This window comes from Danio rerio, chromosome 3 (genome assembly GCF_049306965.1).
Source record: "Danio rerio strain Tuebingen ecotype United States chromosome 3, GRCz12tu, whole genome shotgun sequence".
Lineage (NCBI taxonomy): Eukaryota > Metazoa > Chordata > Actinopteri > Cypriniformes > Danionidae > Danio > Danio rerio.
Genome location: NC_133178.1, coordinates 53556143 through 53570869, shown reverse-complemented (window position 1 = coordinate 53570869; position 14727 = coordinate 53556143). Strand labels below are relative to the sequence as shown.

At 35.7% G+C, this 14727-nt stretch overlaps 1 protein-coding gene across 1 annotated transcript in view; it reads left to right on the top strand.

Moving 5' to 3' along the window:
- sdk2a (sidekick cell adhesion molecule 2a) overlaps window positions 1–14727 on the top strand; it is a 294560-nt gene that overhangs the window by 218302 nt on the left and 61531 nt on the right. The window contains 4 exon segments of the mRNA XM_073945012.1: window positions 4576–4678; window positions 6833–7009; window positions 9320–9456; window positions 9536–9683. Coding sequence (XP_073801113.1) covers window positions 4576–4678; window positions 6833–7009; window positions 9320–9456; window positions 9536–9683 — 565 coding nt within the window.

Below are 14727 nucleotides of genomic sequence, written 5' to 3'. Positions count from 1 at the left end.
CATTCCACAACATCCCAAAGGTGCTCTATTGGATTGAGATCTGGTGACTGTGGAGGCTATTTGAGTACAATGAACATGGTGACAGTGACATGGTCAGCAACAATACTCAGGTAGACCGTAGTGTTGAAATGATGATCAATTGAAAGTAATGTGTGGCAAAAAAAATTTCCCCACACCAATACACCTCCACCACCAGCCTGAACCGTTGATACACGGCAGGATGTGTCCATGCTTTTATGTTGTTGATGCCAAATTTTGACACTACCATCCGAATGTTGCAGCAGAAATCGAGACTCATCAGACCAGGCAACATTTTTCTAATCTTCTATTGTGCATTTTTGGTAAGCCTATGTGAATTGTAGCCTCGGTTTTCTTTTCTTAGCTGACAGGAGTGGCACCCACTGTGGTCTTCTGCTGCTGTAGCCCATTTGCCCCAAGGTTCGATATGTTGTGCATTCAGAGATGCTCTTCTGCATACCTTGTTTGTAACGAGTGTTTTTTTGAGTGATTGTTGCCTTTCTATCAGATCAAACTAATTTGGCCATTCTCCTCTGACCTCTGGCATCAACAAGAAATTTGGGCCCACAGAACCACTGGATATTGAAGCACACTGGATATTTTCTCTTTTTCAGACCTTTTTCTGTAAACTCTACAGATTGCTGTGCGTGAAAATCCCAGTAGATCAGCATTTTCTAAAAGACTTAGACCAACCTGTCTGGCATCATCAACCTTGCTCAAAGTCACTTAAATCACTTTTCTTCCTCATTCTGATGGTAGGTTTAAACTGCAGAAGATCATTTTGACCATGTCTACATGCCAAAATTATGGAGTTGTTGCCATGTGATTGGCTAATTAGAAATTTACGTTAACGAGAAGTTAGACAGGTGTACCTAATAAAATGGCCAGTAAGTGTATACATACACACAGAATGACATTATTTTATTTTTTATTTTTTTTCTTAAGACTTAAAACTGAATTGAAAAGTATTAAAAGGATTTAGTTTTAGTTATTTCCCCGAAATGTTCAGAAATTACAAACATGCAAATCAAAGAAGAGATTCTATGAATGTATTTGTACTGAACACCGTTTAATATGCTTTTTATTAAACTACTATGACAAAATATCAGTCTCATCCTTGACCCTTACATATTTTTTTTCCTTCTCTGTCAGTTTTTCAAAAGGAGCTGTATTGCCTAAACTGTATGAGCTAAATTATACCGAATGTGGGCTGAATAAGCCAAAAACATTAATGCAGATTATATAATATTAATGAAACAAAGGAGCACTTAAGAGTACTTAAAGACAGACGCTTGCAAGACTGTTTTAAAGTGCGCCTTGCAATGTCAAATTAAAAAAGTTTTACTTTAAAGTACATTTTAAACATCAATTTTTTATAGCCGTTTTACATGTAAGTACATTCATCTTCATGAATTGACTAACAAACTAAAGCTGAACCACTTGACATTCATTTTAACTTGAATACATTACTCAGTGTTGCATTCAAAGTGAATCTCAGCTTCATCATAACAAAGGTGTAATATTTAATTACATGCCAGATTTCAACAGAAATCATGAATGTCATGAAGTTTATTTTAGACGAAATATGCATTGGCAGTAGAAGTTATCATAAAATAAAAACAGGTTCAGCAAATATCATTGTATTTAAATACGAATGCACTTGTACTAACGTTGGGTTAGTTACTTTATAAAAGTATCTCTACACCTGACTTCTAATTGGTTATTTGGTATCAGAAGTGGCTAATATGAGAGGAAAACATCTCTAGATTACGCTTATTTTACCAAAATAAAATATGCCTTGATTTTAAATTTTTTAATTACAACAGTAAGGTCGGATTTTGCATAGTTGTCACTTAACATAAACATGTACAGTATACAATGGTGCAATGGAAAAAGAATTAGTGTGTATGCATGAACTTGGACGACTGCATCCATACATCTCTGCAATGACTCAAATAACTTATTAATAAAGTCATCTGGAATGGCAAAGAAAGCTTTCTTGTAGGACTGCCAGAGTTCAGATTTATATTTAATGCCTCCCCCTCCATCTTAATCCAGACATGCTCAATAATGTTCATATCCTGTTGACTGGGCTGGCCAATACTGGAGCATTTTGACCTTTGCTTTCAGAAACTTTGATGTGGAGGCGGAAATTATAAGGATCCCTCTCCTGCTGAACAATTTGTCCTCTCCTGTTGTCTGTAATGTAATGGGCAGCACAAATGTCTTGATACCTCAGGCTGTTGATGTTGCCATCCACTCCGCCGATCTTCCACACGCTCCCATACGGATTGTAACCCCAAACCATAATTTTTCCTTCACTAAACTTATTCTTGTGAGAATCTAGGGTCCATGTGGGTTTCAATAGGTCATCTGCAGTATTGGTGATGATTGGGATGCAGTTCAACAGATGATTAATCAGAAAAAAAAACCTTCTGCAACTAGAAGTCAAATTATTATTTGTTGCTCTTATAACGGGGATCGGTGACTAGACTTTTGTCAGGCCGTGTAGCTATTTGTTTTCTAATGGCTTTGTCTAAAAAGTAACTTGGTTACTCAATACGTAATCGGATTACTTAACATTTAAATATCATGTGTATCTAAATACAACATGCTTCAAATTAAAGAAACCTGATTTTATGCATAACAATTATTGACATTCATTTTTCAAAACATTAATTTGTTTGGCAACCTAATATTTAGTTGAAAACTTTTGTTTCTTATTTAGTTTTGTAGAAAAAATATCTGAATAGCACTTACATATATAGTTGAAGTCAGAATTTTTAAATACCCTGATTTATTAGCCCCCTATTTATTTTTCCCCAATTTCATTTTAACAGAGAGGAGATTTTTTCAACACATTTCTAAACATAACAGTTTTAATAACTCATTTCTAATAACTGATTTATTGTATCTTAGCTATGACAGTAAATACAATTTTACTAAATAATTTTCAAGACACTTCTATACAGCTTAAAGTGAAATTTAAAGGCTTAACTAGGTTAGTTGGGTTAACTAGGCAGGATAGGGTAATTAGGTAAGTTATTGTATAACCATAGTTTGTTGTGTAGACTCAAAAATATATATATAGTTTAAAGAGGCTAATAATTTTAACCTTAAAATTGTTTTTAAAATAGTTAAAACTGCTTTTATTCTAGATGAAAAAAATAAGTATTTTCCCAAAAGAAAAAATATTATCAGACATACTGTGAAAATTTCCATGCTTCTGTAAACATCATCATTAATCAAAGGAGGTTTAATAATTCTGATTTCAACTATACAGTAAGTGTGTGTATCGGTATGTATATGATCTCTATTTAAACTCTTTGTAAACAGTTTAACAGTTTTAAACTGTGGACATGTTAAGCTTGGCAACATTCATTTTTAAACACAATGTGAGAAAACATAAGAAACACAAGTCTAGATACTCACTGTGTGCACCGCAGATGCTTTAATCTTCTCTAAAGAAAGGCAAAATGAGCATGGGTATGCCAAAAAGTACATCTGAGGGTTTCTTAAAAGGGCATTTACCATTTCATGACAGGGTAGACAGCGATTTCCAGGACACATGCAAAATGATTAATAATATTATAAAAACAAAATAACATTTATCAAAATGACTTCATTTATTTAAACAGCTTGTTAAAGACAATAAGAATATTTAAAAATAGTTTAAATGTATTTAATTTACCTACTTTTTAGACTGAGCAGTGTGTGGGACATGGCATAATCACATCCATTCAATAATAATCAAGGTTATGGTAAAATTTGACAAAGACATATTTCAAAACACTTATAATTCTACCTGTGTGTGTGTGTGTGTGTGTCTGTGTGTGTGTGTGTGTGTGTGTGTGTGTGTGTGTGCGTGCGTGTGTGTGTGTGTGCGTGCATGCATGCGTGCGGGTGTGTGTGTGTGTGTGTGTGTGTGTGTGTGTGTGTGTGTGTGTGTGTGTTTGTGTGTGTGTGTAAAGGTTTAAACAATTACAATAATAAAAATTGAATTTCATTACTTTCCATTATGTTCACAAAGCACTGTTTTAATTGTGTAGGACATCAAAGGCACTTCACAGTGATGATGACCCTTACATTGTTTCTCCGAATTGAAACCCTGTTTTAGTATGAGTTAATAAATCAATATATATTTTTTTTCTAAGCATATGCAACTGTCTTGATAAATGTAATCGTCTTTAGTTAACTTAGAAGTATTCCACAAAATGTAATACACTTATTACAAAAGCACTCTGCTTTTCTCAATTGATGCATAAAGAACTTTTGAATATATCTACATTATTTAATGCAAGAGTATTATAAATGAATTGCCTACATTTTTTTTATTAATGCTTTACTTTATTTATTCAGTGAAAAGTAGTTTAATTACAGTGACTAGATACATCTAACTAATTACATCCGACACTGTTTAGTGGATTATTATAAAGTATACATGTCCAAATGTGTGCTTCCATTACTCCACAAGGAAGGCTGCAGCATGTCTGACAGAAATTGGAGACAAAATCGATGGCATGGATTACAGAAGTACATTGTGATTTGTGTGTGCAGCTCGAACACGAATCACTAATCCACCTCAGGACCAGAGCGTGATTAAGGGCACAAAAGCAGCCATGACCTGTGGCGTGACCCACGACCCCAGCGTTACGGTCAGGTACGGCCCTCCGACCCTTGACTAAATATCTGTTGTGTTTGTCTTTCTTTCATCTCCTTTTATCTGACACTCCATCTTTGTTCCTTGGCTTCCTGTCCTGTGTTCATTACACTCAGCCTCGTAAGACTTGATTTAACTGTCACCTGCTGGGCTGCTGTTATTCATTCGATCAGGAGGGAAACGGATGAATATGTAAACAAAGCAATAACTTAGATGGAGACTTTAATTAAACACAAGACAGATGAGATTAAATGGGGAAATGATGTGGCTGCAATTACAAAGTGCTGATGTGTATGTGCAAGTGCATGTATGAGCGTGGGCCAATTTGTTATTGTGCTTATAAGCGGCTGTGTTTATTCATCAAAGTGCTTCTATTGTGCTATTTTAAAGGCTGCTCATTTAGTTTCAGAGGTCTCCTGCTATGGGTTTGCATTTATCTGATGTCAAATTTAGTTATAATAAACATTGCAGCTTCTGCTCTTTTCTCTCAGAGTCTGAAATGGTTGTATTAAGGATTCATCTTTCTTAACTTAAAGTTTGCTCTGATCGGATAGGTACAGCATGTTTAGGAAACTAAACACAGTTATCAAAACTGAATTTGCTTAGCAATTGTACAGAAAAAAAAGGTGCCTAAAGCCTTGTAGCAATAGTAGTTTCCTTTTTTGGGGGCTCAAAATACCCCTGTAGGCAGATGACATCAACATGACATCATATTGACACTGTACCCCAACGTCATGAGGATGTTGGATTTTGTTAGGAAATGAAAATCGGGGTTGCCTTTAGCACTCAATGTCAGGCCGACGTCAATGTCCAACATCCAACCTAAAATCAGCATCTAATCACGTTACATCTTAACGTTGTGTGGACATTACCACTATGACATCTATCAGATGTTAAATTTTAGTCACTTTCCAGCACAACCTAAAATCAACCAAATATCAACATTATTTTACTTTATTTTACATCAAAATAACGTCCTTAGGCTTGACGTCATGACCTAATCTAACCTAATATTAATGTCTTATGATGTTGTGTGCCTGCTGGGACACTTATAGCGTGTTTTAGTACAGCAGAAAATGCTAGCACTCTTCTAAAAATGCATAGCTGTGAACTTTTTTATCAAACAGAGCATTTTAAATATGCTTAGGGCTCAGCACACTTATCTACACTTTTTTTAATGCAGCATTTATTGACAACAACAGAAAAAAACACTGTCAATTTAATTCAATTCATGTTTATTTATAAAACGTCACCAATTGGCTAAAGTGAAGGAAAAAGAAACGTTGAAAGAAACTAGGCTCAGTTGGGCATGACCATTTCTTCTCTGGCCAAACTTCCTGTGCAGAGCTGCAGACTTTCAGCTCAAGCAAAAAAAAAGAAAAAAAATATATATATAAAACTTTGCGCCCGTACTTTAAATAATATCTCACACAGCTCAAAACTGCTATCAGATCATGATGTAAATAAGTGTTGCACATTTTGTGATGGTAGAGCCAAACCTACCTGTTACTTCATTACTATTGATCAATTTTAGTTTGAGGTTTAGTTAGGCAAGCTTTTTAAATAATAAAAAAAAAAGATTTATATATTTCAGCATATTTAAAAATGTAAGATATATTTTTAATAAAGCAATATAAAATGTAGTTGACATTTGCAGAAAAATATTTCTTTAAACAAATTCCTACAATTTATTTTGCTCTAAAATTTTAAATATTTAAAATACGGTGTGTCACTAACCCCGCCTCTAATCATAGCCATCACTGAGAGTGACCAAATCACACCAAAACAGACAATTGACATATAAATTGCCACTTTAAAAGAAAAGAAAAGAAAATTAAAAATAAATAAAGTTACAAACTCTACTCTTGTGAGCTTGTGATGGAAGTCCCTGAATTTTGTTATGGTCTAAGTCAGGGATGGCCAAACTCAGTCCTTGAGAACTGGTGCCCTGCACAGTCTTGTCTTAATATGTCTTAATATAATTTTTTTTTTTTTTTTTGGAATTTTGTAAAGACATAATACCAAACAAATAGTTTGTGAGTATTGAAAAATACTTAAGTATCATCCCTTTTTCATAAGCACATAAAACAGCCCAGCAAGTGAACAGCTTTATTGTTGTTTTGAACAGGAAAATGTAAAGTTTGTTGTTTACAGGCACATCTGGGAGAAAGGGGGAGCAGTCATTGATGTGAAGTCGAGTCCCCGATTGCGCCTAGACTCCAACGGCACGCTTCATATCTCTCAGACGTGGTCGGGCGACATTGGCACCTACACCTGTCGGGTCACTTCAGTAGGGGGCAATGATACTCGTAATGCTCATCTGAGAGTCAGGTAGATGACAGCTACCCACTTTCTGTGACTATAGATTTACATTCAAGTGCTGGTTTTCAATAGATTTTGGACACAGTTTTGGATTGTATCTGTGTTTTTTTTGTTGACATTTAAAGATCTGAGGCAGTTGTTTTTTTGAGAATGCACAATGAATAGCAAACAAAGATCCAAACATCACTGTCCTTTTCTCTCCTTTTTATCAATGTTTCATTGTTTCAGGAACAGAAGTGCATTGAGTTTTATCTGCACGACAAATAACAGGGAAATTGGCAAAGCAGTTGTGGAAACATTTGTATAAACAAGAGAGACAATATTTATTATAAAAACTGTGTTTATCTCCCTCACAGCATCAGTTTGCTTTGCTTTATTGACAAGACAAAGCAATTGGACATTTGTGTTGGCAAATTGTTTGTGGCTTAGAAAAACACACTATGGGTTGTAAACATTAAGATTTATTTTTTGTTGCTTTTGTTGTCGTTGTTTTAAGAACTTTATTCTTCTCACCAATGTTGCATTTGTTTTTGTTTTTTTATCTTTTTATTAAAATACAGTCAAAACTGTAATGTTGTCAAACAAACATCAGTTGAAAATCATTGTTAGCAATGTAAATATATTTTAAAATGTCATTTATACCTATGATTATTACTCCATGATTTAGTTTTACCTGATCATTCAGACATTAGGACATTAGTCTAATATGGTGATGATTTGTATTGCAGCATTTAAATTATTAAAAATACAAATATTAATAATAATAATAATAATAATAATTATAATAATACACTCAATTAGTCAACCAATCAATCAACCAGCCAGCCAGCCAACCAACAATTCAATTCAATTCCATTCCATTCCATTCCATTCCATTCCATTCCATTCCATTCCATTAAATTCAATTCAATTCAATTCAATTCAATTCAACTCAATTCAATTCAATTCAATTCAATTCAATTCAATTCAATTCATTTATTTTTTTAGACTTAGTGCCTTTATTAATCTGGGATCATCACAGCAGAATGAACCCTCAACTTATCCAGCACGTTTTTACCCATTGGATAACCTTCCAGCTGCAACCGATCACTGAGAAACATTCATTCTCACACACACACTATGGACAATTTAGCCAACCCAATTCACTAGTACCGCATGTCTTTGGACTTGTGGGGGAAACCGGAGTACCCGGAGGAAACCCACGCGAACGCAGGGAGAACATGCAAACTCCACACAGAAACCCCAACTGAGCCGAGGCTCGAACCAGCAACCCAGCGACCTTCTTGATGTGAGGCGACAGCACTACCTACTGCGCCACTGCTTTACCCCAATTCAATTCAATTCAGTTAAATTCAATTCAATTCAATTCAATTCAATTCAATTTAATTCAATTCAATTCAATTTAGCCAGCCAGCCAGCAAACCAACCAACCAACCAACCAACCAACCAGTTCAATTCAATTCAATTGACCTTTCTCTAAGCCACACGCAAAAACCGCCATCCACCAATCGTGGCTTAGCAACTGTAGCTATGCGCAGGGGCTCGGTCAAGCTTTCGAGTGAGGGGAAACAGACCAAAGCGTTGTGCATAAAGATTATGCAAATCTTATTCCTGGTATCCTTAAAGTTTGAACGGAATGGTGGAATTGTGTGAGGGGCGCTAAAGGAGCGGAGTTAAGTTGGTTTTGTTTTGATATTCCTGACACTAATTTGTTATTATCAGATTATTTTTTAATTTCACCTCTCCTGCTGAGCAAGAGCAAAGCTGTTAAATGGTCAGCGTATGAGGCAGCTAGGCTAAGTTAACTTTAATTTTGATTTGGTTATTCTCTAATTAGTTGCCTATTATGTCGTGAATATTCCCCTGTAATGCATACTGCCGTCCTTTTTTGTCTGACTTTCTCAAGTATCTCACCTGTTCGCCAAAATTGACATTTTATCCCTGGCAATGTCTGACACTGGCGCATACACATTGTAAAAGCTGTACCAGGCACGAAAGCTTGACATGTGTAGCAACAGTAACTAAGTAGGGCAGGGCTTAGCGAAGGGTCAATTCAATTCAAATCAATCAGTCAATCAATAAATTAATCAACCAACCATCCAGCCAGCCAACCAACCAACTAGTTCAAATCAAATCAAATCAATGAACCAACAAGCAAACCAACCAACCAATACTATATTTTGCTACTGAACATCCAGTGCTGTTGTTAGGTATTCTACAGGAGAGGTAATGATTTTGCGTTTAACTGTATCATGCAGTGTAAATATTTGTGTACTTTTTATATGATTATTACTATTATTTGTCTTTATCTGACTGTAGGCAGTTGCCTCATGCTCCAGAGAACCTGATTGCAACCCTCAGTATCTCTGAGAGAAGAACCATCAACCTGACCTGGGCTCAGGCTTTCGACGGGAACAGCCCGCTCATCCGCTACATCCTGGAGGTGTCCGAAAACAGTAAGTTCACAGACCTGCTCTACTTTTCCTCTCATTGCTCATCGATTGAGCTATCATTGTCTCTTTTTTTTGGGGACAGATGCACCTTGGACTGTTCTCTTGGCCAACATAGAGCCAGAATCCATCAGTGTGATTGTCGGAGGCCTCATCCCGGCGCGCTCTTACCAGTTCCGTCTGTGTGCCGTCAATGATGTGGGCAAGGGTCAGTTCAGCAGGGAGACGGCACGGTGAGTTTGTGGGTTCAAAAACATGATACTGTGCTTACAATACATTTTCTGTCATTACATTTAAACATGAGTTCAGGCAGTATATATTACTGCACGTTCGTTTTAAATGCATAACTTTTGAAAAGTCAACCAACTTTCAGAGGACTTTTACTATTGAAAACATGCTACCGTGCTTCTTTAACAAGATATGCATGAGAATGGCCAAATTGTCCTATAAACACATTAGAGCAATCGAATTGCTTCTGATATGTGTTTGTTGTGTGGATGGAGTTCTTTTCAGGAACATAAATATGGATGAGAAACATTTCTATTTTAAAATGATTAAAATGAAAACCCACTTGAATGTAGCCTGAAGTTTAAAACATCATACAGATATATTTATTGTTAGAGAGAGTTATTGTTGATCTGCCACTGAAAAATCTATTCAAAGCGGAAAAAAAAGCATAGCTTGATTTTTCTGGTTTTTATGACAGCTTATTCAGGCTTAATAGAAACTGTCTCACTGACATTGAGGACAATCAATCACTGTTCAGTTTGTTATTATGGGCTGTTTAGAAGACAAGTTTATCCTTATTATTAGCATCAGAGCGATTGTGGCGCACTGTACTCAGGTGAAATTAAAATCACATGTATTTTGTACAATCCTGTGTGCAGGCTAAAACAGGGTGGGATTTAGACTGTACAAAAGGTGCATAAAACTAAATGTTAAAAAACGAAAAAAAAGTATATATATATATATATATATATATATATATATATATATATATATATATATATATATATATATATATATATATATATATATATATATATAGTTTATACATAGTTTATATATATATGTTGTTTGGGAAACGCACCCCAGATTGGATTAAGTTGCACTTGTTAGCTGTTAATTATTAAGTAAACAAGTTTCACGGGCATTTTTTTAAAGTAAAATCATCTTGTTGCTTGGGCAGCATGGTGGTTCAGTGGTTAACACTGTTGCCTCATAGCAAGAATGTCGCTGGTTCAAGTCCCAGCTGGGCTATTTCTGTGTGGTGTTTGCATGTTCTTCCCATGTCCGTGTAGGTTTCCACTGGGTGCTTCGGTTTCCTCCACAGTCCAAAGACATGCGCTATAGGGGAATTGGGTAAACAAAATTGACTGTTGTGTGTAAATGTAAAAGTGTATGGGTGTTTCCCAGCACTGGGTTGTGGCTGGAAGGGCTGCATAAAACATATGCTAAAATAGTTAGTGGTTTGTTTCGCTATGGTGACCCCTGATAATCAGGGACTAAGCTGAAGGAAAATGAATGAAAGATTGAACTTGCTACTTTTAAGGCATCGACTTAACTTCCTTTTTTAAAAATAAAGTAAACTAATCGTTTCTTACAGTGCAGACGGTCAGTGAACAATGTTTTCTGGGGTGTCCTGAGGACTAGCAAAGACGTGCCAAAGAAAATTGCATTTAAGCATTGAAAAGTCAGCCATAAAAGCCTGGCAAAAAGTGGCAAGACTTTCTTCTCGCAGACCTACGGCTCTTGTGAAGAAGAAGGTGGTGCATTATTCAGCTGAATCAGAGCCTGTAGTCTGCAGTGCTGTGAGGAAGGGAAACGTGCACCGAGAGATTTTTTAGCAGCTTTTGTACAACTCTCGGCGTAACTCTACTACAGCATTACAAAGAGCACCAAGCGACTCGCGCCTTCAAATGTGCCCAGATCCCACAGGAGCGTCTGTGACGTCTGTGAAGCACATTCACGTGCATCACATCCCGACTCAAAGATGCCCCAAAAACCGGGGAAATGCCAAACAACATTTCTGCATGAATATGATGTCTTTGCTCATTAATATTCATACGTGCTTGCGTCTTAAGGGATCCTGCTATGAATGAGGCAGCCGTTTACACATATTTGATAATCTCATAGAACAGTCACATTTGGAGTTTCTTTGGATCAGCTGGAAAATGTAGCGCGTATGCTGCATTACAGCGGGAGGCAGACTGATTGAAAATGGAAAAGTCAAGCTCAAATCAATGTTTGAGGATGAGATCTGAAAGCATGTGGGAAGTAAACATTCTTTGCCCATATGCAACATCCTGCGCATGCACAGCTGTGGCAAATCAATAATCTGCTGTCCAGGATACCAAAGTCCTCCACAGACTTAAAAGAAACACACCAGGAAAATATTAGAAAAAAAAAAGTGCATGTTGCTGATGCAATGCCCCGTCAATAGCTGACATCCCTGCGGGCAAAAATGAAAAAAAAAAACACACACACTATTATGAGAATGCCACATTGTTCTCAAACATTTAATAATAGTCGAGGTGGTGTCGAAGTTTACTCTGGGGATTTCGTCATTTGACACCTAATTTATCATGTCAGTTAGCATATGCAAAAATGCGGTCTGCTTAGCATAACGGGTTAGATCAAATAACTGTATGCTCAGTATTTTCCCCCAATGTTTGCCATTTATTTTAGGGATATATCTTTCTCTGAGTGCTAACTTTGATGCCACATCTAAGATCAGTGTATAGTTATGTAACATGTACATTATTGATCAACAGTTTTGGATAAGGAAGATTTTTTAAGGACAGTCTCAACAGGAATCACAGCAAATGTGGAGGCTCTAGCAAAATCACTTTCATGCTAATAACTTTTGAACATTAAGCTAGAAAGCTGATTTCTTGGATTGAGGGCATTTAATTATACTTTGATTACAATTTTATCAACCTAGTGGATAAGTAAAATAATAACAGTAAAAGATTCAACAAATAGCAGACACAAGGCTGTATCTTCATGTGATAGTCCTGCAATAGTCAATTCAGATCAAATTCTGTGTCTGTGTGTTCACAACCCATGACATGAGGTGTCTTGGCCAGGAGATATTAAAATATTTCTGCCGATAACTTCCAAATGGTTTGGCTAATTGTTATGAAACCAGTCGTTTTAGGTTCAGAGTGGTATAAAAGTCATAGCTGTTTTGGCTGTTAGCCATTTTGAATTTTGTCAGAAATGCTATATTATTTGAGAGCCTGGGATAGGTCATAAGTGTCAATTTTTGGAAATAGAGATTTATACATACAGTCCAAAATTATCCAAAATCATTCATACCTCTGGCAAAATCTGCTTTAAAGTTACATTCATCCAAGCAGCAAGTATTTACTTTGCAAGTACATGTCAACTTACACTAACCCTAACCCCCACACTAACCCCAACCTAACAGACTACAAAAATCTAATGAGAATTAGTTGGCATGTAAATGAAATGTAACTTAAATTTAGCGAATGGACCCTCATTTTTCTCTTAGCTTTTATTTACCTTTGAACTAAAACTTTTCGCCATAATTTGCCAAGGGTATGCATATTAAATGGCTTGACTTAAATATCACCAATATTTGGCAGAGATAACTATCTGAAAATATTTGAAAATCTGGGATCTGAGTGTTCAAATAAATTCAAATATTAAAAGAAATGCCTTTAAAGTTGTCCCAGTTCTTAGCAATAAATTTTACTTAACAAAGAAAATTCTAATAATTTTGATATACTTATGGAAAGATATGTGCAAAATGGCTTAATGGAAGATGATTACAATATGCAAAACATGGGGTCTGCTTAGCATAACAAGTTGATGAAAATAACTAGATGCTTTGTTTGCCTTCAATGGCAGCCATTTATTTATAAATTTAGAGTGCTAACTTTGATATCACATCTAAAATTTGTGTATAGTTATGTAGTTAAGTCCCAAACTTGCACTTTTATTTATCCTAATAATTTTTGTAGCTTAAGCTAAAGTTTTTCCACTTGGCTTGAGGTTTTTTCATTACACATCGTATCTTTCTAGATCATTTGTCCAATTTACAGAAAAATCTAATCAGCCTCGTGAATTAAACATATTCACACCAAACTCTGACCTGACAACCATGACCTAGGGTACACAGTGTTAGTGGTCAGGAAATAAAAAAATAATTGCTATGTTTACTTATTAACTTACTGTACAAGTATCTCAACGCCCGTGTCATTTATGAATTCCTGTTCTGTAATCTGAACAGGGCTTTACTCTGATCACTCTTTTTTTAACAGTGCCACCTTTTTTCCCAGATTAAAAACACACAGTAATATTACTAGTTATTGTATGCCTTTAGACTAAAACATTGCACAACATTGACATAAACATCATAACAACAAATGTGTGTGTTTTTTAATGATACTTTCATTAGAATATTCTAAATATTTTTGGTTACAAAGTTTAACCCACTATTTTTTGTCAGTTTGACTTTGACGAATAGAGATATCTCATTCAAAAAAAAAAAAAAAAAAACTTTTAGGTGGCAAGCATTTTTACAGTGTGTGTGTCATTAAATTTGTTTGACAGTTTGTGGCATTTATTGGTTACCAAAATAGTTTTTGGTTGTTCGTACAACACATATTTGAACAAAAGACAGAAAAAAGCAATACTGTGAAATGTTAGTATATTTCAAAATAACAGTTTGCTATGTATGCATTTCATTCAGCTTACTTATCAGGAATCGCCACAGCGGAATGAACCACCAACTTTTCCAACATAAGTTTTACACAGTGCATGCCCTTCCAGCCACTGAATACAATCTCTCATTCACACACACACACACACACATTTACTACTGGCAATTGTGTTTACCCAATTCACATATAGCGTATGTCATTGGACTGTGGGGGAAATCAAAGCACTCTGAGAAAACCCACACAAACACGGGGAAATCATGCAAACTCCACACAGAAATGCCAACTGCCCAGCTAGGACACAAACCAGTGACTGTTTTGCTGTGAGGCAACAGTGCTAACCACTGAGCCATCGTGCTATTTATTTAGTAATGTTTAACTGTGGTTCAAAGTAAATTTAAGCATCATCACTCCAGTCTTCCATATTGCCTGAACTTAATCACCCTAATCTGCTAATCTGATTTTCAAGAAGCATTTCTTACCATCATAAATGCTAGCACAGATGTGCTGCTTAATGTTTTAGTAGAAATATGTATTCCTTATTGAATGGAAAGATCAAAAGGACAGCACTTATTCTGTATAAAAGCAT